The 23,845-nt window shown below is 37.2% G+C and overlaps 2 protein-coding genes across 4 annotated transcripts in view; one reads left to right on the top strand and one right to left on the bottom strand.

Moving 5' to 3' along the window:
* Positions 1-2,988: 2,988 nt before the first annotated feature.
* The window catches only part of LOC127835293 (sulfotransferase 1A1-like), a 368,467-nt gene continuing 347,610 nt past the window's right edge, over positions 2,989-23,845 (bottom strand). The window contains exons 2-8 of one of the 3 annotated variants that reach the window (XM_052361656.1): positions 14,108-14,123; positions 11,923-12,193; positions 11,021-11,177; positions 10,702-10,865; positions 8,470-8,573; positions 4,110-4,281; positions 2,989-3,181 (exon numbers count right to left, since the gene is read on the bottom strand). In XM_052361656.1, the coding sequence (XP_052217616.1) occupies positions 3,069-3,181; positions 4,110-4,281; positions 8,470-8,573; positions 10,702-10,865; positions 11,021-11,177; positions 11,923-12,100 (888 nt within the window). In that variant the 5' untranslated portion in view covers positions 12,101-12,193; positions 14,108-14,123 and the 3' untranslated portion in view covers positions 2,989-3,068. Of the gene's footprint in view, positions 3,182-4,109; positions 4,282-8,469; positions 8,574-10,701; positions 10,866-11,020; positions 11,178-11,922; positions 12,194-13,056; positions 13,169-14,107; positions 14,217-23,845 lie in introns of those variants that run through there. The other 2 variants (XM_052361647.1, XM_052361664.1) reach the window with 2 other exon arrangements.
* On the top strand, positions 14,162-20,750 carry LOC127882028 (uncharacterized). The gene is made up of 4 exons (XM_052430448.1): positions 14,162-14,302; positions 14,644-16,819; positions 16,897-20,331; positions 20,673-20,750. Exons 2-3 carry the CDS (start codon positions 15,613-15,615, stop codon positions 17,949-17,951), a joined length of 2,262 nt encoding a protein of 753 aa, XP_052286408.1. The 5' UTR covers positions 14,162-14,302; positions 14,644-15,612; the 3' UTR covers positions 17,952-20,331; positions 20,673-20,750.

The following is a 23,845-nucleotide window of genomic DNA, read 5'->3' as shown; positions in this document are numbered from 1 at the left end:
TTATAAAATTCGATTGTGATGCCATCAGATCCTGGATTTTTGTTATTTTGCATTTCTTTTAGTGCTAGTCCACACTCATATTCATTAAGTAATGCGTCACATTATAATTTTTCCTCTGGATTTAAAGCAAAATGTGAATTTTTTTAAAGAGTGTTATTTTTAACATGTTTTCATTTATAGAGGGTTTCGAAAAAAACACGTTGTTCTTCTAGTATTTGAGTTCTGTGTGTTATATCTTCGCCATTAACTACTGATGTGTGTACATTTTTTGTTCACTTCTGTTTTTCAATGTTTGCGAAGTATATTGTATTTTTTTCATTGTGTTCAACATGCTGTGCACGCGCTCGTAGTATTATTCAATTGATTTGTGTATGATAGATTCCTTCTAATACTTGTTTGTTTGATGTTATTTCATTTTCGATGGTATCATTTGTGTTTGTTTCATGCAATTGTTTTTCAAGTGTTTCAATTGATTTGATGGTTTCAGTTTCAAGTTTGTGTGTTTCTTTTTGTTTAAATGATGTGTATTTAATTGTTGTGTTACGTATATTTCCTTTAATTTCTTCCCACATTGTGTTTGGGTTTGCATCTTTATTATTTTGAACTGTGTATAATATGCCCTGTTTTATTTGTGTTTAATACTTTGTATGTAATAAGATGCTGTTATTAATTTTAAAGTATCCTGTGCCTCTTTCAGGTTGTATTTCGTGCAGTTTAAGTTCAACTAGAGAGTCGTCAGTCACAAATCCTAGTTTTAATGCTACATGTGTCAATAATGTTGCAAAGTGACTCAGATATTAAACAAGAGCTGTCAGAGGACAGCGCGCTCGACTATTCGAGTGCTTAACATTATAACGTAAGCCATAATGGGGAAATTGTTCATATTCAATAATTTATTAGACGATCTTTCAGAAATAAAAAAATATAAAAAAAATAAATAAATATAAAAAAAAAAATTTTTTTGGGGGGGACAGGGGGATGTTGAGAGGGGGTATAATGTGGGGCGTGGTCATTTATTAGACGATCTTTCAAAAATAAAAAAAAGAGATTTTTATTTTTTTTTTTGGGGGGGGGGGGGGGTAGGGGGTTGAGAGAAGGGTATAATGTGTGGTGGGGTAATTTATTAGATGATGTGCTAATGTTTAAAAAAATGGGGGTAGGGGGTATGGGGGTGAGAGGGGGGTATAATGTTGGGTGGGATAATTTATTAGATGATGTTTAAAAACAAAAAAAAAACTATATTTTTTTTTGGTGGGGGGCGAGGTTGGGGGAGGGATTCTGGGTAGGGGCGTGTGGTATTGTTTGGGTGGAATCCATTGTGGTATTCAGGTAAGTGTTGTTTATGTCAAAGTAATAATAAAATGTGATCTTAAATAAAGAAGTTATGGCAATTTAAGCAAAATGTTCAATTATCTAAGTGTAAAAGGGGCATAATTATGTAAAAATGCTTGATACAGTGGTCTGCTCTTGTTTATAGGTTGGGGTCATGTTGGTAAACAAGTATGCAAAATATAAAAGCAATATGTCAAAGGATATAGGAAATATTTGGGGTAGTACGCAAACTTTAACATAGATTTATCAATAATATGCATATTTTAAGTATAACAGGGGCAATCATTATGACAAAATGCTTAATATAGTTGTCTGCTTTTGTTTATAGGTTGGGTGATATTGGTAAACAAGTATGCAAAATATGAAAGCGATATGTCAAAGGACAATGAAAATAAATGGGGTAGTACGAAAACTTTAACATTTGCTGCATATTCCAAGTGGAAAAGGGGTCATAATTATGACAAAATGCTTGATAGAGTTGTCTGCTCTTGTTTATGTGTAGGGGTCATGTGAGTAAACAAGTATGCAAAATATGAAAGCAATATGTCAAGGGACAATGAAAATAATTGGGGTAGTACGAAAACTTTTAACATTTGCACGCTAACGGAACGGCACGGCACGGAACGAAACGTAAACGCCGTCGCCGGGGTGAGTAGGATAGCTCCACTATATATATTTCATATATAATAGTCGAGCTAAAAATAGTCTTATCTACAAAATTTGGTTAGTTTTGTGTTTGAGTGCCAGGTGAATTTGCTTTCGTTTGGATTTACTGTACGCCCAGATGTCTATCATATTATAGTTTTCAATTATGTTATTCAAAAAGTTTCTATTTTTAGGATGAGTATTAAGGTGTCCTTTCTTCTTTCTAATAATGGGTTCAGGACAGTATTCTTTCTTTGCTTAATTGGGGCATGTTTATCGAAGGATTCAGTCAGTAGTGTTAAACAATTTTCAGAAGCAACATCCAGATTTTCCTCTGTTTTAATAAAAGATAAGTCTGAATTTTTAAAATAATTAAAAAAAAATGTCTAAATCAATTTTTTTTAAACTTCTATAGCTAGTCCACCTAGCTTTATATGTTGGAACAGATAAATTCAAAATAAAAGCAATCATATTGTGGCAGTTACTAATACTGCAATTAAAATTCAATATTTTTGAACATTTATTCAGCAAGTTGGTAAGTATAACATCAAGAAGGCTAGACTCATGATTTGAAATATTAAATATAACATGTAGGTGATTTCACCATATTTGTAAGGTCAAAAATGTCACATGGTTCAGTAATATTTGTACATTTCTCTTTAATAAGGCAATCATAGTTCAGATCTCCAAGAAAAATATAGTTATCATAGTGTGTAGAGATTTTATCTATATACTTATAGAGGTAATCAAATGAGTCAGTGTCTTTCATGCTGGGCGGGCGATACAAGCCCGATATCAGCCATTTTGAACGTTCGATTATCACTTCAATGCAGATGGATTCTACGGCCTTGAATTCAAAGGGTTGCTTCCTGTCTCTAGGACATGATGTTTTTATAATTTATATGCGTATACAATGATTTGAACCTCTCGAATACGAGTACCCCTACATACTTAGCTAGGAATATCAGTATATGATGCTATAGAAGGGATTTATAAATGATATACACGAAATGTTTGTAATACAGTAATATATTGCATTATTCGGCATTTCACACATACACTAAAATAAGGTAATGTAAACTCCTTGGAAATCAATCGTTTGTAAACGTGAACATGGTGTCCCCTCGGATTTGTTTCTTCCATTCTGCGTCGAAATATTCGTTCTGAGCGACAGTAAACCAGTTCTTCCAGTCACCCACTTGACCTACACAATATATTTAACAGTTATTTACACGACTCACCTATTTTGCGACAAGTCTATGTATTTGGTTTAATCTCTTATTTAGATTTCATTTACATGTATAAATAAATGATTTTACAATTGCACAAAATAATATAAAACATATAATAAGTTTTGTTTTCAGATCTAGAAGGGAATGCGCTTGCATACGAGTAAATACCCAATGCGGAAACGCATGACCATTACTCCTTTATAAGGCTTATAAGGTGAACGCTCCCTTCAAAAAAGCTGTCTTTGTCTCTTCCGAAAACTTGTCTTTGGCCATTTTTTCAAAGCCACAAATGTCGACTATTTGCGTTTTCAAATCTGTGCATGCGTCAATTTCCAAGAAACCGGGGGGACATATGGTTTGCGCTCTGTCTGTCAGTCTGTCCGTCACACTTTTCTGGATCCTGCGATAACTTGAACAGTTCTTCATATTTTTTAATGAAACTTGAAACATGGATAGATGGCAATATGGAGATTACGCACGTCATTTCATTTTGGTCCTACGTCAAGAATTCTGGTTGCAATGGCAACAAATAAAAAATATAAAAAAGTACTGACAATGGTGGAGTTTCACCGGTAGGGGACGATATTGCTTGGCAACCTCTTGTTCAAACTAAAACGCCCAAAATTAATGCTAGAAGCTGTGCCTCTTTATTGCCAAATAAAACATGTCTGGTAAGGAAATATCAGATCATAAATAAGAAAAACTACAAAGGCCAGTGATTTTATTCAATAATAGCTTTTGCAGTCGTTTTGTACTTTCTTCATGTATTATCTTAAAACAATGCTAGGTTTATCCGGGAAATGGTCTTTTTTGGTTACCGGCCTCGTTTACCAGACAATATGGAGTCAGAATACAGTCATCGTAGACGATCTAACTATTAACTTACTCCTATATATTTACCTTTACGGAAAAAGGTGAACGCTCCCTTCAAAAAAGCTTTCTTTGTCTCTTCCGAAAACTTGTCTTTGGCCATTTTTTCAAAGCCACACACGTCGACTATTTGCGTTTTCAAATCTGTGCATGCGTCAATTCCCAAGAAATTGGCCAATTTGTCCACTTCAGAAGCCGGATCCTGAAAAAGTGGTTCATTTGTACATTTTCTTATCGGCGTGAACATGAAATTGGGTTTTAAGCTCACCACACTCTCCTTCTAAATTGCTTAATAGACTTTCACAACTTTGAAACTTCGCTGATGGCTGAACATCTTTCAAAATTGTGTAAAATATTCCGGCCGATACACAAGTTCGCAGAGCAAAAGAAGAAGATTTTTGAATTTAACACTTTAAAAGTAATCTCATTCGAATGACAAAGACCTCCATTAGTTATATTTGGTATGTTAAAGTATTTAGCTGACGACCACCAATTTTGCTTAAACCGCTGGGACTGTATTTGGCTCAGTCTCAGGGAAACTTATTTACCATACATGTATATAGGGTTAACACTCCATTCCTCTTTAAACGGATGGGGTAAAGGTTTGGTCTTTGACCTGTAATATTGTATAGTGGTCCTCTATTAAATTGGTTCTTTTCACTTGCCTTTGGTCTTAATGGTGCCCAATATGGAGGTAACTTATTTCCCAAATATGTATAAAGTAAAACCTTAAAGAACATCTTCTCTTCTGAAACCGCAATGTAAAGACTAAAGACCTTCGTATTTGTAAGTTAACATCATATAGTAGTAAACTACCTAGTCGTTGAAACCATTGGGTAAAAGTTGGTTGGGTAATTTTTTTCTTTATATTTATGTTTATAGTAAAAACTTAAGAAATCAACTCTTTAACCGCAATGCCCATCGGTTTGGTACTTGTTATGCAACATCGTAGTATGTGCTTTTTTGCCAAGTTTGTTCAAATCATGTCACTGGGGTCGAAATTGGCTCTGTCCCGATAGTAACTTGTTTTCGATATATGTATACACTTATAACTTTATGAATATTTTTCTTCTTAACTACATAGCTGAGAGTATATATTTTATAATTTGGTGATATAAAATTAATAATACATGTAATAAGCAACATTCGGCGGCGGTCCTGTTCACAGTTTGTTCACATTATATCACTCGGACCAAAACTGGCCACTCCCTATCGGTCACACGGTATACAGAAACTTTTATAGAAAATGACTTATTAAATTTTCTCTTCTGAATCCACTAGGCCAAAAGTTTTTTGGATATCTAATATCAAACAGTTGCTCTATCTTCTACCAATGTGTTTTGAAAGTGTTTACGTGGTGGAAATAGGTCCAAACTTGGGTGAAACTAGTTTTTCTTACACATTCTACGTATCATAAACTTAAATAGACTCGCCAAGCTTGGGTCTCATTGGGAAATCAAGTGAGAGATTCAGAACCATTATGATCTCTTATTTATTAAAGATAAAGACACTGTTTTCTAGTGAACACAGAGATGCAATGACCAAATACAAAATCTTGAAATAACGATGTCCGTAAATGAATAATCATCCACAAGAGTTGATTACAGTCTCAAATGTTTAAAGTACTGATATTTGAATAGTGTAAGTGTTCGTGTCTCCAATTTAAAGCCAAATAAAAATTTAATTCTCAAATCAACAAATATTTTGTAAAAATATATTTCGTAAAATTAAAATAACCGATAAAGAATCAGTGTTCCTCTTAGCAATTGCCATAATTCTGCGTTTGCTCGTAAATGTTTGGATATCGTCGCGTCGCTGGAAATTCACATGCAATATATTGTGAAAAAAACGGGCATTTTAAATCTCGTTAAATCTGTGTTACCATACCACATCTAGTGTTTTAAAAATTGGCATTTGATACAAGGAACACCGATTTTTTATGGTTTAACTCTACTACGAACCATTCGTTGATATTGAGTATTTATGTGACTGAAAGGGTAAAGGTATGGGCATTGGCAGACAGATGTGCCCCTGTTGAAGGTAAACGTACCTGAAATCAAATCTTCAACCCAAGAGAAATTTATCAAATGTATTGTGACAAACTTTTGTTTGAATAGACGTAGATCGAAAACTAATTATTGTTCGCAACAAAAACGGATTGGAGATTTCAACAATATATGTTTCGAATGATTTGCAGATGATTTAAAGGGGCCTTTTCACAGATTTTGGCATGCATTGAAGTTTGTCATGAAATGCTTTTATATTGATAAATTTAAACATTTGACCTGAAAATCCCCAGTAAAAAAAACAACAAGAATACAATAAAAAGAAGAAAGAAAAAAAAGTAACCCTCAACTGGGCTCGAACCACTGACCCCTGGAGTCCTGGAGTAAAAAGTCTCCCGCTTAGACCACTCGACCATCCGTTCCCATGCTATAAGATGTATTTTTAACTTATATAAGCTATCCTTGTAGTTTCACAAAATATAACGACAACAACAGAACTTTCCAAATTATTCAATCGTTTCGCGTTGCAACGCTTTATAAATTTTCAGGTTTTCAAATCGTCAAAAGATGCATATAATGTATATTTCGAGCACGGTAAATGTTCGGTATTACTATTTCCTCACAAAAATCATAACTTAAACGAAAATATGAGAATATGAAACAACTTTTTTTACTCTTGTCAATTTACCAAAACGTTAAAAGGCCCATTGAAGAGAGATTTAATCAATAATTCAACGAGGTTGCATTCACATAAATTTATAAGGTCACATAATAGTGCAAATGATAGTTGAAAGTTTAACTGTGACTATACATTTAAATATCTATAACACATAATTTAAGTACAAAAGTATATTAATAGATCACTTCAAACTGCGGGCACGATGACATTTGTTACTGTAACGTATTTAATATTGTTCAAAGTTTCTGATTCGCTATTAACACCATCAATCGTAGCATTATTGAACTACAACTAAACAGAAACATATGCTGTAAATTACAAACACTAACGAAGAATCCAATTAGCATCAGCACGAGAAAGATTTATATAAAATGCAATTAACAAGTTTAGTTTGATATTAAAAAAAACGTGAATTATGGTGGTAAACCTAAACGCGGGCGTATATTACGAAGTTGATGAGGTCTTTTTGCGCATGAGGCTGAATTATATTTAAGAAATAATCGACGGGTAACCGTTGGTTATTGCGGTAATAACCAACGGTATGGAGTTCCGATGCGTAGGAATTAAACCACGAGGGCGTAGCCCGAGTGGTTTGATAACAAGCATCGGAACGACATACCGTTGGTTATTACCGCAATAACCAACGGTTACTCGTCGATTACTTCGATTCTAACACGATTTCATTAATAAGATATTCGCGATTTAAAGGTTATAAATGAGAATAATATTAACCGAACGTTCTCCACTTTTCCGCGAAAACGTGACGTCACCACAACAATTAAACTAAAATGACGTCGTCTTCATTCATAAACAGTGCGCGGACAATCAAAGTGACGTCACTTTAAACAACCATTGGTATATCGGGGTAATAACCAACAGTAGGTTTCCTTCTGTGTATATAGAAACAAGTCACGTGCCGTGGTAGAATTAAGAAATAATCGACGAGTAACCGTTGGTTATTGCGGTAATAACCAACGGTATGGAGTTCCGATGCGTAGGAATTTAACCAAGAGGGCGTAATAACCAACGGTTACTCGTCGATTATTTCGATTCTAACACGATTTCATTAATAAGTTATCCGCGATTTAAATGTTATAAATGATAATTATAACCTAACCCTAAAAGAACGTCCTCCACTTTTCCGCGAAAACGTGACGTCATCACAACAATTTGAATCAAATGACATCGTCTTCATTCATAAACAGTGCGCGGACAATCAAAGTAACGTCACTTTAAACAACCTGTTGGTATATCGGGGTAATAGCCAACAGTAGTTTTCCTTTTTTGTTTATAGAAAACAAGTCACGTGCCGTGGTAGAATAAATTTTAAACCCGGAGTGTGTCCCAGCACTGCGCTCAAAACTAATAAACTTACTATACTCACGAAAGTAAGGATGAATTATGAATCATCATATCAATTTCAAACTATGTTCGTTTTCACTGAAAGATGTTCATGTCTGGTGTCGTCTTGTGTTGTGAAGGAGGGGGTGAGGGTGGGGAGCCGTAGTACATGCAAGAAACCCAAACTGTCCCTGTCCAGTGTGGTGCTAACCAACCAAGCTAACAGGCCAATGGGAACGGGGATTGAAACCTGGTCGCCTAGGTGAGAAGCGCGTGTACCAACCACTGCGCTAACCGGACAACCGCCAACGCATAAGCGCCAACGCACCAACATTTATACACGTGTAGATTTTAGACTTGTCACCTTTTTTAGGTCCTCGAAGTAAATGACATGGAGCGGAAAACCAGTACCCGCCTCAATCACTTCCTGCCACTCGTTCAGGTAGGCAGAATATGTACCGAGTTCATCTGAAACGGCAATAAACGGTTTACTTATGAATAATTATATCGCTCGAGTTAAGCGAGTCTAGAACCAAAGAGGAATTTCGTAAGAGCATTTTGAAAGTAAATCTCTTACAATTATTTTTTTATCAGAGTTTATTTCATGACGGTGGAAATTTTTCACATTAAAAAGGTTGAAAGCGCAAACAGTTTCCACTCAAACTAGCAAAAACACAATTATATTTTTAACCGTGAACATTTTGACTGACCTTAACAGGGCTAAAAGATCTAGCGAACAAAAGATGCGAATCTGTTATTTGGTAAAGAAGAAAACACCTAAAAATAGCTTGACTTTCTTATAAGTGCATACATGACATGGTAAAATTGTTATATTCATTTGATTTATCTTTTTTTATATTTAAATCTATATTTTGGACTATGGACCATACTAGGCAGTGGTAAAATGTTTATTCTTTACTGGTCTTTACAATATCTTTTGTATTCTATAATGCAATAATGACTAGAATATATATCTTTTTATTTCACAACAGGTAAGAATTTGAACGGCACCACTATAATAAAAGATTAAAAACTTAGTAACAGAACATCAACGAAACAAGAGTGAAATACACTTGCAAATGACTTGTGGAGTTAGGTCGAAAACCCATTCATGTTCATAAGACTTGTGAACACTATTCAGAAATCTCCACTAAGTGATGCAGATTTGATCCTTATCGTCATATAGGCAAAATGTTTGGATATCGGCGAAAACTTGTCGGCAAGAATTTCATTTAAGTAAAATGCATTTGATGTATTATTCAATTAAAAGATAATAGAAATTATATATAGTTCAACTTTCTTCCTGATTTTCATGGTCAGATTTAATATTTAAACAATAGCATATACTTAAAATATGTAGGTCTTTATACTCGCTTTACACAAGGAAAACCAACTGAAAAATCTATCAATGCTACGAACGGTGCTGCTGATTTATTTTTGATGCAAGTTTATTTCTACAAAGCACGTGCATAGCATGTGCGAACTACACAGCACAAATGTTAGTGCAGTGTTTGTCTTCAAAGTCGTTGAATGACGTCGAGTAAAAGTTAAATACCAGATAATACGCACAAATGTCATGGAGTACGAATCAATACCTAAATGCCACTTCTGAACTGATTAAGTTCGCAAGTTGTTTTAGTACAAATAAACAATTATTAAAAAAGTTATGTCGCACAACCCGTGTATCAATAAACATTCGAAGTACATCCGATCATTTTAATGAAAAAGATTTATTTTAAAGCTGAAACAGTACAATTCCTGTAGAGGTTTTGTAAACACATTAAATGTAAATAAAGTTTAATAGAAAGGTCAACGTGTTTTCATTCAATATTAACTCGTTGTTATTTTTTTTAACAATAACCTCATAACGTTTTGCAAAGGAATATCGGTAAACTGAAGTACAAAAAGTTAAAGACAGCATTATTAAGTGAAGACTGTTTTTCATTTAACAGTTTTAACTGTCATTAACAAAAAATTCGCACAAGATTACAGTATATAATATAAATCGTATGTATTTCTCTTGATTGATTTCCGTATGAGTGCGTGCATGATTATAGACGTCGATACATCATTTCATTTGAACCACTACTTGATTAACGACAATATCCGTTTACATAAATTAGAATTTTGAAGACAGCATCTTCAATTAGTTGGAAATCCCTAACATGAACACCATATTTAAAGCATAGCCATACATCAACAACAACCACAACACAATAATTCAGTTGTAGCGTGATTACATCAAAAGCCCAAGGCTGGGAAATTTGACGTCTGCTAAAATGTCGTCTGCTGAATTTGTAAAATAAGCATTTTCTTCATTTTTTTTTCAAAGAATACTATCAGAATAGCAAAGAGTTTGGATCCAGATGAGACGCCACGTTCTGCGGCGTCTCATCTGGATCCAAACTGTTTGCAAAGGACTTTAAAATTCGGTTCCCGCACTGAAAGGGTTAAGAAAGTATCGAGCATGTTTCCTTGGAAAAACCAGTACTTGGGGCTGTAAAAGAAATATGGAGAGCGATCTGTGGTTGAGGATCGAACACCAGTATACCATTCTTTTACAAGTACAGGCATATATATATATTACAAGGCTTACATTTCCCATGTATGAACGGACGGATCCAGTTCTCCCATTTACCGCTGTAGTCATAGAACCTGATGCCCGTCATGTGATTGTAGTAGGACACCGCCGTGTCCTTGGGGTTTCTCACACAAAGAACGGTTTTGATTTTCTTCGTGGCCATATCTTTTGGGAGGAACCTTAAATGACTCAAATGATGAATACCTTCCAGTTAATCGGCTACAATATTTTCGGAGCTACTGTTCATAAAATTTCAATAAAATTAAAATCCATAAACAATTTGCTATAATTCGCACATTTAAACAAGCACAATAATATGAATGCTATACAACACCTCGGATGATAGTGTGTGTTGATGACCCTTGGTGACGGGACTGAGTTCACTTCGTCATGGGTCATAAACTCCAACATCGTTGTGACCTTGCTACGGTCGATACGGTCCGCTAACCCGCGCATCAGCATCATGATTACCTCAAATACCCAATTGGTGCCTGCAGGATAAGCATATTATGCATATACCTAACACTTAATTGGCCTTTAATATGCAAATAAAGCAGCAAGGCACTTTCACAACTAAATGAAATAATGATATAAATTAAAGCGACTGATGTTTTAAACACAAGCACTCAAACGTTTTGTATGATGCTCATTCAAAATTTGACCCGCGTCGAGTATGCAAAAGCGAGACGTTTTCAAAACAAAAGCACTGAATTGACGCGTGAAGAGGAAAGGGCTTGAGCTAGGAATAGCTAGTAAACGAAAAAATATTTATCCAGGAAGTAATTTCTTTTTTAAATAATCAGGTACTTGTGTCTTCTGAGTAATTGGAGCAGAGAATTTCGCTCTGTGTAAAAGGAAAAGCGACAAAACTACGTGTTACTAACAAAAGAAGGTAGAGGTTTTAAGTGTTAAGTGTTAAGAATGATTAAAGCTTGGCAATTTAATCGATCCAAACCAATACTGCGAATAACTGATATTCTTAAGTAAGATAGTAATCGAACGAACAAGTTTCGCCAATAAAAAATCTTTTTTTTTCACTTCTTGGTTAATCATTAAGCGACTCAGCCAAAGTACTATTGTATTAATTGAGTGTCACCAATTAATTTAGTAATCTGTATATGGTATCGGATAATACTTAAATGAACAAAATATCCTAAAAATAATTTCGTATAAAACACAGCTCAGCAACAACACGAATTATCCTAGACAGCCTCAATACTTTATGAAAACGCTTGCCTGTTTTGGGAAAAGTGCACAGCATAACATCGTCATCCCTGCACGAGAAGTTCGGAATGTTGTCAAAAACATCCTTCATCTGTTCTGCGGACTTCGCAAACATTGGTCCTATAATGTCGCCAGTATCCAAGGCGACCATCGTGTCGCCCCCTTCGTCAGGGATTCGAATCAAAGACATTGTAATGCTAGAATGACTCGGTTCTATCACTGTTGCTGTTGTTGATGCTTGTAATGATCATCACGATGGTTTTATTGCCGCCTTCTTGTTATTCTGAATGAAACAAAAAATACATGTAAAACATTTATTCGCACGGACTTTCATTTATCTCTTAAATATGTGTATTGTGTAAATGATAACTTTTTATCATAGCATGCATTTGCGATTTTGAACAGTGATTCGCCATATAAATTCGAAAGAAATCTTCTTGCCCACAAGACACACCATCATTCTTATTTTTATATTTGTATATTTGAACGTATTTATTGTTATATATTGTTTGGGAGAGTTTTCATGTTACAAGTCAGTGTGACCTTAACATATGACTGATCGACCACAAAATTAAAATGTTTTTTTGCTTTCATTCTGAGCAGCCAACATACTTTCTTTTATGATCGTATTTTGCCAGCGTTTTCTACATATCAGGTGGAGAAAAAAGTCTTTAGATAAAAACAATCCATTTTGACAGCAAGCATTTGACCGTTTGACCTCAACATTGCTAGGTGTATTCCTTTCCTCGTGAGTATGAACAATTTATTCCCAAAATGTAATAAAATAATGCAATTTGTAATAAGTCTAAACCCAACCCTAAACATAACATTTAAATAAATTCAATAGCACGTTTTATTTAAGTGTTGCCGTATGGACGTTTAGGGTTCTTTCTTCGAACAACACGTTTGGGTTTCTAAATATATTATATTTATGATTTAATATCATAAACATACAGGTTGACAGCATGAATAATATGCAAAGAATGACTTTATAATAAGTATACATTTCAATTATATGTAAAATTATGTGTTCCGACGGTAAGATACCAACAGAATAAATACACAAATACAACTATTAAAACAAAATAAATACTATAATACAACCGACAGACATACATTTAAAAGATGTATAAAATGCATATTTACCTAAATATATTATATTTATGATTTAATATCATAAACATACAGGTTGACAGCATGAATGATAAGCAAAGAATGACATTCGAAATAGTCATTCATGCACACGGATGGGGTTGAGTGAATAAACTCATGCTTGACAAGCCAATTAACGTATTATAATGTTAGTAAAAACAGTTCACCTTTCTACCCAGTCTCTACATACTGAACACTAATCAACTACTATAAAAGAAAGCCACTAATCCTATTTACAGTTGAAATCTACTCTGTCCAACCATTTAACAATCGAATCAATGTATCCTTAAAAAATAATTTACTTCAATATCATTCAGAATTAATATATTTATGAACTAAATATATTTACAACAACGACAATTTAAATACGCCTATAACATAAGAAAATCACACTGATGAAACTATGATTAAATGATGTTTATTTGAAATCTACAAGTATACCCTTAAGTTTTTCGCTATTCCTTACACCTATTTAATTTTGATTAGTTCTGTATGACAAAAAAATCATTTTAATCCATTACAGCAAATTAATACTGTTTTGCTTCGTTACCGCAGGATTAAAGATCGTGAGTATTCCCATTCAGAATGACAGAAACTAATTATTGCTTTTTGTTTAACAGTTGGTGCACATCATGTGTCAAACCACCCGACGTCAGTTTAACATTTATTACGGCCTTTTTAAACCTACAAGTCGCGTAAACCTCACCATAGATTCCCCAATATTACACTAATGGTACCACAAAGAATTGTTTACATTTGGTAAGAACCTTATAGCCCACCATAGAAACTGGTGTAAATGTCAACACACAAGGGTTAATAATTAGAACAAGTTAACAGGGGTATCTTTTCTGTACCTGAAAACTTAAATTACCTTAACATTGCAATTAAAGTGATATTTAAGCATTTTTCACTGTTGAGCTGAAAAGAATTAACTGGACAAAAAAGTTAGTTTAAATGTGGTAACTGACCAATTATCTGCAACTGATCTTGCTACCAGTTTTTATTAAAAAAATATATATTATATTCGATATTTAACATGACTCACCCAGTCCTCATAGTTGTGTTGTGCCGGTGCCCGGTCTACAAAATGCGCACATACCTCGTGATTGGGAACCAGCGACAAATCGGTATAGTGCATGCTGGGTAGCACGAGTTTGTACGGTCTCTTATGCACGGGTGACTGATGCGAGTAGACGTATTTTCCCAAGCTGAGTATTGCTTGGAGTAATTGTGAGCCTGAGTGAGTAATTGTGAGCCTGAGTATAGGTTATATTGTATCATATTGTATTATGTTGTATTTTATGTGTGTTCAACACGTATTTCCCTGGAAGGCCATTCCCAGAAGATATAAGTGAGTCTGTGACTGTGTATGTGAGTCTGTGAGTTGCCTGTGATTGTGTCAACAACACGCATTTCCCTGGAGGTGTATTCCCAGAAGTATATGTGCATGTAAGCCGGTGACTGTGTGTTTAAGTACGTATTTGCCTGGAGGTGTATTCCCAGAAGTATATGTATAGTGCTATTTGTGACGTGGACGAGCCGTAGCCGACGAGTGTCCACCCGCCGAGTCGACGAGTATAGCCGACGAGTATAGCCGACGAGTTCCCTCGACGACGACGAGGACGTTTGGTGCATCCTGACGAGGATTCCGGTTGATGCCCATGTGAGTAGTTTAGTATCTTGTCGTTGCTAGTAATTGCTGTAGTTGTTGTGAAAGAACCCCACAAAGAGCTAACCGTGAAAACACTACAATGGCGCCCAACGTGGGGCACAGTGAAACTTGTGTTTAACGGTTAGGCTAGTTGCAAAATCAATCGGCATCGCATAATTTATTTTCAATCGACGGATCAAATTCAATTTGAAGTGTATAGAAACTGTTCGTTTCATAAAACGTGATTTCTGTTGTTAACTTGTTGAACTCAGTGTTCGTCTATTTTAAGAAGTGTGTAACAAACAGACGGCATCGTAGTTTTTTTTTTTCCATTGTTGGCATTCGCCGGCCATGTTATCAGTTGGTGAAATATTTCTTAAAAAACGTGATTTTCCAATGCTGTTTGTTACAGTTTAATTGCTTGTGTAATCAACGGATGGCCACGTGTTTTTTTTATTTGGCAATTTTCCCGTGATTAGTTGGCGCGTATTCTGTGCGCAGCAGTTCATGAAAAACGTGTTTGGTTGACTGCTGTATATAGCAGTGTAAATTGCTGATGTATCGGTAACTAAAGTCCGAGGAAATAGAAGTTTACACGCACGAGTTTTGTCATTGGCAATTCTTTTTATAGCAGTGCTTTGGCGAATGTAAACTGGGTCCCGGGAAATTAGTGCTTAACGTCAAGTTAAGCGACGTGTTTCTTACTTTCAGTTTTTATTGATTATTGATAGCAACAACAGTGATAGCGATTTTGTTAATTGGTTATTGTTGGGCAATTAAATGTTAATTGTCTACCAGTAGACACAAAAGTTTTTATTTCAGAATTTCTTGGCCCATTTATTTTAGGTTTTTTATTAATTTAACTTTTTCATATTTACTTGTAAAGTTCTAAATTGACAATGGATATGGGAAGTGGATATACCCCACCATTTTTACTGGTAGCCCCAAGAAAAATTCGAGTGAACTACGACACTCCCACTAGATTATGCAATATTCTGGGTGTGGGCAGACAACTGGCACAGGCCATTGTTTTGATACGGGAAAATACGGGAAATTTTTTACCACATACTTTAGAGGCAATTATAGGGCGGCCGCTGACCTTTGGTGACATGACCGAGTTGGATTTTAGTACTAACCCCGCATTATTTAGAGAAGCCCTGGGGTATGGGGATGGGGCGGAACATGTTGGGGAGGGTGGAATGGGGCGGTCAATCGCAAATAGGCCCATTGACCCACACGAAAGGTGGATAGATATGTCTGTGCTTGAGAAGGAGTCGGTAAGTCAGGATCGCGAGAGGGCCCAACTCGAAGCCCAAATTTCGGCTCTTGAGGCGGACGTAGCTCAATGGGACGATTTTCTTCCCCAGATTGCAAAGCCTTTGCTCCCAAAGCGTCTGTTGTTACAGCCGGACCGTATGATGACAAGCATACCGAAACCGTTTAATGTCGCATCAAGCGTCCACGCCCCGCCCCCTTTGTTAGGTTTGCCCCAGAGTAGGGACAATGGGCCTACGGGATCCCATCGTGCCTCAAAGGGCCCTCTTTCCCCGAATGGTCTACCTGTCCCAATTCCATCTACCATCACTATTCCCATACCCAGCAATGCACCGGTTTTCAATAATTTGCCCGGACCAAGCAACCCTCCTGGCCCAAGTATTCCCCCGACACAGAAAGATCGGGATGTTCTGACAAAATTGCCTAAGAGCCTGCTATATGATGGGCAGAGCAATTGGTTTGTTTTTCAGAGCAAATTTGAGCGCTACGCAAGGGTGCACGATTGGTCTGACGCAGAATGCGCCGATTGCCTTGGTTGGTGTTTGACAGGAAAGGCGGTCGATTTCTATGCGTTGCTTACCGAAGGGAGAGGGACGGTACCTTACGCAGAGCTAATGCAGCGACTGCAGGAGCGTTTTGGCGCCAGGGAGCTTACCGCCACCGCGCAGGGCCGTTTCCACGTTGCCCATCAGGAAGTAGGCGAGTCCCTAGACAATTGGTCAGATCGGGCGCTGAAGCTGGCAGCAGCGGCGTTTCGTGATCTGCCCTATGCATACGCCGCTGAACAGGCAGTGACGAAGCTTTGTCACGGTTTGATTGACGAGGAGGCCGGCAAGCATGTTAGTCTGCAGTTACCAACATCTATGGGAGATGCGATGAACATGCTGAAGATATATTGCCATGTTCAGTCGGCTTGCCCTTCAGTCCGAGGTATACCCAGGAGACTGAGCAAGAAGAGTCAATGTGGGTTCACGAGGTGAAGAAAGCACCCACTGCGGATGAGGTGAGTGTGTCGGCGGTCGACAAATTGACCCAGGTGGTCGAGAAGTTGCTGGATGCTGTGGAGAGATTGTCAAACTCTTTTGGAAGTTCGGCCGTTGATCCCTTTGTCCGACAACCGGGTAAGCCGTTTCGAAATAAAAAAGGCTATGCCGAATACCCTGTGGAGTGCTCCTACCCAGGGAAGGTCCGGAACCGGTGGTACAACGACCAACGCCAGTTTATGTATCCTGCGGGTGCGGGTGGCGGAGGTTTACGTGGGCATCGGAACCAAAATTCAAAAGTCCGCCCTGAGGGATCGTATCGCGGCAGATATGGTTCCAACTGGGGACATTTCCATGCCATGTCCTTGCCCAACCATAAGGAGAAGGAGCCCGTTGTGGTAGCTGCGACGACTAAGCAGTTGGGCCAACCGGAAGTGGATCATGTAAACCAGCTAGGTCCGGTTTCCCAGTTCTGCATGAAGGTGCAGCATGCCAAGGACGTGCACGATGCAGTTCCCTTGGTGCTGCCAACAGTGCCAGTTGTCGTCAGTGATCCAAGGATGGTCATAGGCGAGAGCACTGAAGGATACCATGGAGATCCTGTGTGCGATGATGAATTTCGCGTGCAGCGCGTTGCGGTTCAGTCTGCGGAGGCGGCTAAAAGCATGGCGACCGACAGGGCCGACCAGGTGGGGCCCAAAATAGCCCAACGAAAAGCTGCTGAAACTACTCCGGCCACCGGAAGGTCAGTACCTGTCAGACGGGCGACAGAAGTTGCCGCGTGTGACCGCCGTAAGGGCGGCGCATGCGGATGCCGAGTTACCCCAGATGACAGCTGGGAAGGTGGTGTTCGAAGACTTGTTAGGCGTGGTTCCAAAGGGTGGCGACCCTCTAGTTCTCGCCGCTGGGAGCGGTCCCAGCGGTGGAAATTAGGTTGGCGACCACCAGAGCGTCTAACTTCCAAAATCTGTACCGCCTAAAATTGTAAATGGCGAGGTTAATTGTTAGTAAAACTAGGAAAACAATGCAAAATACAAAAGACCCCCAATTTTAAAAAATACAGTAAAGTTGCAGTCACATTCTATTCGCGGTGTTGATAACGTATTACGGTGTACGCGGAGTATCTCTAGTAGTAACACTAAAAGCAGCAGCAGTAGTAGTAGTAGTAGTAGTAGTAGTAGTATTAGTAGTAGTAGTAGTGGTAGTAGTAGTAGTGGTAGTAGTAGTAGTAGTAGTAGTAGTAGTAGTGGTAGTAGTAGTAGTAGCAGAAGTAGTAGTAGTAGTAGTAGTAGTAGTAAAAGTTGTTGTTATGAATATTACATGAAGTACGCGGTGTATAAAAGTAATAGTTCTCTTAAACATTTTGATTAGTTTGATTATATTGTTTTGAATATATATTTCCTATTGTCTCAGTTTAAGCCCAGTCTTTTATTGCAATATTGTTGGAACTATAAAATTGAAATTAATCTGAGCAGTGCTCTGCGAAATGGGGGTTTAATGAATAGGCATAAAGTGTCGTCCCAAATTATCTTGTGCCGTCCGCGCTTAACTTCCTGTAATTTTTGTATTACCGCGCTAAGAAGTGCTTTGCACAGTCACGGATGTGTTTGATTATTTCCCGTGAAGTCTGTTGTTTTTTTTTCCTTATGGTCGGGTGTGACATTGTCGGACATTGTCGGACGACCGCTGTCACACCGCACCATCGGATGTGGTAACTACGCAGATGGTGAATAGGAACCCGGTTTCCCCTGCAATATCCCAGTCTTGGCACCTCCGTCACCTTTTATCCTTCCATGTTAAGATTTGTGAGTCGATCTAACTTCAATCACTTCGTCATTGCTGTATCATGTCATTTATTTCCGTAATTTTCTATAAATTCTTTTCTACCAACCATATGCCGAGCAATGTCGTAGAATTTTGTCGCATGAGTTTTTTTTTTATAGGTGACAGTGCTTGACGACCACTGTCACACTCAATACTGTTGGCCGGAAGTGGTATTTCCCGGAGTTGTTCTTTTAAACAATATTTGCAGGTCTTTTTATATTTGTGTGTGACCGTGCTTGACGGCAACTGTCTCTAGCGTCACTTTGATTTTTTGAATGACCGGAGATGTTTCCCGGTGCATGCACACTTTTATTTTGTTTTTATTTTTGTAAAGTACATTATTTCTCAGTGTGATCACCACATTCTAATACATAAGTGACTGTACTTGTTGGACGAAAGCCAACAAGAATGTTTTTTCTTGATTAAGCAATTGTCGGACGATAGCCGACAATAATGTTTTTTTTTATTTACTAATGTGATGGAAATTTTCTTATGCAAGAAACATATTGGTCACTAACCGCTAGAATGCAGCGGTCTGTATGTACCCCGCTTGGCAAAGGCACTCCCGTGCCTGCGGGAGGGGGATCATGGTCCCATTTGAGTCTCTATCTCTTCTGCCTTGGGTGCGACCGTAGGGCGGCGGTCCAAGAGGACAAAAGTGGGAGGAATGTAGTGGGTACAATAGTTTTATTTTAATTGTCTTTTCCTCCATATAATGTCAATGATTATGTATAAAATTAAAAGCAATTATATGTATTATTTGGACAAAAATAAGATTTTTTATTCTTATATTTTTAACCTTTTTGTCACTGAGATATTATTTAAACGCATTTGTAGTGCCTTAGAAGGTTACGTTTCTTGTGATTTTTATTTTAATATAACCAAGCGGATTTTTATTGTATATTATGCAGTCACATGCAGAGGGCGTAGGCCTTCTCATTTGGGCTGCGAGGAGATGTATTTGTATGCAGTTATTTTATTTCTTAAAATTTGTGAAAATAGGTTGGAAGGTGGGTACACTTGTCCAATTATTGTGCAGACAAGAAAAGGAGCAAGAGTTACCGGGCCTTATTATGAACTTTTATTTTTAACACTTTATTAACAAAGATTAAGGCTCATATGCGTTCATATTTGTGCGAAGGTGCTAAACACAAATGGTCATTTAATGGAGATGCATTAACTTTAGTTGTGGTTTATGGCAGGCGTTGTGCCAAAAGAGAGGTCGGACGAAAGCTATGCCTGACTTAGGGGAGTTGGGTCAAGGTGCTTACGCAAGGGGCACTATTACTTCATCGGTGGCGCCGGTACGATTCCTTCGCTGTGTGGCGTCGTCCCAAAAGGACAAAAGTGGGAGGAGTGTTGTGCCGGTGCCCGGTCTACAAAATGCGCACATACCTCGTGATTGGGAACCAGCGACAAATCGGTATAGTGCATGCTGGGTAGCACGAGTTTGTACGGTCTCTTATGCACGGGTGACTGATGCGAGTAGACGTATTTTCCCAAGCTGAGTATTGCTTGGAGTAATTGTGAGCCTGAGTGAGTAATTGTGAGCCTGAGTATAGGTTATATTGTATCATATTGTATTATGTTGTATTTTATGTGTGTTCAACACGTATTTCCCTGGAAGGCCATTCCCAGAAGATATAAGTGAGTCTGTGACTGTGTATGTGAGTCTGTGAGTTGCCTGTGATTGTGTCAATGACACGCATTTCCCTGGAGGTGTATTCCCAGAAGTATATGTGTATGTAAGCCGGTGACTGTGTGTTTAAGTACGTATTTGCCTGGAGGTGTATTCCCAGAAGTATATGTATAGTGCTATTTGTGACGTGGACGAGCCGTAGCCGACGAGTGTCCACCCGCCGAGTCGACGAGTATAGCCGACGAGTATAGCCGACGAGTTCCCTCGACGACGACGAGGACGTTTGGTGCATCCTGACGAGGATTCCGGTTGATGCCCATGTGAGTAGTTTAGTATCTTGTCGTTGCTAGTAATTGCTGTAGTTGTTGTGAAAGAACCCCACAAAGAGCTAACCGTGAAAACACTACAGTTGCAATAATCCAACTCCCAGCTATTGACCCTCCGGGTCTGGGCGTATGTACTCATAAAAGCTCAGAGCATTCAAGAAGAACTACCAGTCCTCATAGCCGAAATGATCCGTAAAACAAAATTGTGCCTTTGTGTCGTATGAACGAATCTGCACTAAAAGAGGGCGAGCAAAGTCCTAATGGTAGGATCCAATCAAATGATAAAGAAAAATAACGTAGGTTTTGATTCGTTGGCGGGTATTTCGCGGGAACCGCAAATTTATTTAAAGTTATTTAAGGTTACATTGCAATAAAATATTTTGTATTCCTCCGTGGTCCCTACATTTTTGTGTGTTTCTTCTGGTTTAAAAGAAATGTTTTGATCGCACCCTTGCTTTTTGTATTTATTTCCGGCATTCTATGTGCGTCTGTAACATATTGGTGCATTTGAATAGGGGCAACGTTGACGTACCATGACGTCGAAAGTCTACAAGACCTACTAGGTAGAACGAGAAATGTACTTCGACGTACAATTTTCACCGACCCTTGAGTGTTAGCCAATCAGAACACACCTTACATCTGTTGCTTTTAGAGATATTTGACATTGAACAATATTATTATTATTATTTATACCGAATTATGCGACTATCGACCGCTTACCAATAGATATTGTGCGTATTTATTAAACATTATTATTATTATTATTATAATTTATACCAAATTATGCGACAATTGACCGCTAACTCATAGATATTGTGCGTATTTATTGACCTGGCGTGGCGGAATTAACCTCTGACTTATGCAAGTTATTGTTATCACAAAATACGACCAACGGGGAGGTTATTATACATTATTTGTCCCGTTAATGCTTGGTAGCTGTTTGGTTACCTTTGGGAATTTCCTACACAGTAATGCGCTGGACGGTCGTGATACTCCGCCCCGCATGATCAATAAATACTCACAATATGCTGAATAATTTTAATTTAAAAAAGGTAACAATTGAATCTTCTTCAAATTTGTATATAATCTATTTCAATGCATTAAATACTTTTTGCCATTCTGATATTTTTATTCATTTTGTCCTCAATTGAAAAAGAGATTTTAAACATTTATTTTAAATAAATCAGAAGGAAATGCGGCTCAAGAGAACAGTGTTTTGATTGGCTGTTCAGAAAATGTGTACGTCGAAGTACAAACATGTATGTCGAAGTACAAATTGTACTTTGACGTACAAATATATACTTCGAAGTGTATTTTATATTTATGTCGACGTACAATTATTGTACTTCGACGTACATTTCTCTTTTTACCTAATAGGTCTTCTTGACTTTGAACCCAAATGGTACGCCATAGTATGTCTTTAGGGTTATCTGAAGAATGCTCCCACTTAAGGGATCAATACAGAGACCTCCCAGTGACTAAGCCAGTTAGCAGACACCCCATCCTCTATACCACAGACACCGAACCAGCTATAAATTCCTGTGGCTAGAAAACAAAAAAACTATAAGATGCTAGATCTTTAAGCTTGGAACATGTAACTCGTTTTAAGATTGATTTTTTTTGGATGCATTACTTAAAGGGATCTTTCACGGTTTGGTAAATTGACAAAATTGAAAAAAGTTATTTCAGATTCGCAAATTTTCGTTTTAGTTATGATATTTGTGAGAAAACAGTATTACTGAACATTAACCATTGTCTAATATAGCCAATATATGCATCTTTTGACGATTTAAAAACCTGAAAATTATAAAGCGTTGCAACGCGAAACGATTGAATAATTTGGAGAGTTCTGTTGTTGTCGTTAAATTTTGTGAAACTTCGAAGATTGCTCATATAATGCATAAAATACTTCAACCAAGTATGCTTGGCAGAATAGCCGAGCGGGCTATTGCGTTTTTACTCCAGGTTACTCCAGGACTCCGGGGGTCACTGGTTCGAGTCCAGCTGCGGCTACTTTTTTTTTCCTTTTTTAAATTTTATTCTTGATTTTTTTAATGGAGCTTTTAGGATCCAATGTTTACATTTATCAATATAAAGCATTTAATGACTTATTTCAAAACATGCCAAAAACTGTGAAAAGGCCCCTTTAATTATTGCAACAATTATAATATTTTGAACACAATCATGTCCATATATTTATTAAAAATACATGGTTATCATAAAAACTTAAAAAGCTTTTGCCCGTAAATTAGATAGCACCTATAACCATATTGTATAGTAAGGTATCTTTTGCATGTGGACGAATGTTACTTCTATCTATCTTTCAATACTGCCGGAACCCCCATGCGGGTACTATTAGCAGGTACTTTCTTAGAAGTTGGGAGACTGTATTTTTTACTGTAATTATTTGAAGAAGACATATGTATATATTTATATATATATATATATATATATATATATATATATATTATATATATATATATATATATATATATATATATATATATATATATATATGTATATATTGTTAAATGATACAAGACTTGCAACATTTGATACATAGGAAAGGCTTTGAAATTTGGCATTTTATAATGGGACCATACGGAATTGGATTTAGTGTTATCCAACCTTTATGAACAACCAAAAAAAGCGAAAAATTTCATCTCCAGTTAATACCTTATAGATGAGGAAAACACATTCGATTATTTGTTCCGATCATATACCAATCATCAAGTGTGTGTCAAACTGTATGGTAAGTACAAATTTATTCGAGTTTATTTAATCAAAAAAGTATTTAGCTTAGGAATTATTTCTTGTCGACATTTCGGATGTAAATATTTCGGACAAATGTTTTGACAAAGCCATATTCACTGGTAAAAGTTTGACCACTCTGAAAACTGTAGACTATAGTGTTATTTAAATGCACTTGAAAAAAAAACTCAGTCTAAAAGATTTACGGCTTCATACGGTTATAAAAACAATGGCGAACACCACCCCTCCTCCCCCCCATTTTTTGGCATCCCATCATCTAGCTGCTTGTTCATGTAAGTCACAGACAATGGTTATAGATGATAAATAAATAAGT

The sequence above is a fragment of the Dreissena polymorpha genome, chromosome 1 (genome assembly GCF_020536995.1).
Source record: "Dreissena polymorpha isolate Duluth1 chromosome 1, UMN_Dpol_1.0, whole genome shotgun sequence".
In the NCBI taxonomy this organism is placed as follows: Eukaryota; Metazoa; Mollusca; class Bivalvia; order Myida; family Dreissenidae; genus Dreissena; species Dreissena polymorpha.
This window is presented reverse-complemented; position numbering and strand designations above follow the sequence as displayed.

Coding starts and splice junctions, on each gene's coding strand:
- LOC127882028 (XM_052430448.1), top strand. CDS start 15,613: ATGGATATGGGAAGTGGATATACCCCACCATTTTTACTGGTAGCCCCA. Junction 16,820..16,896: donor TTTGATTGACGAGGAGGCCG/GCAAGCATGTTA, acceptor TGCCATGTTCAG/TCGGCTTGCCCTTCAGTCCG.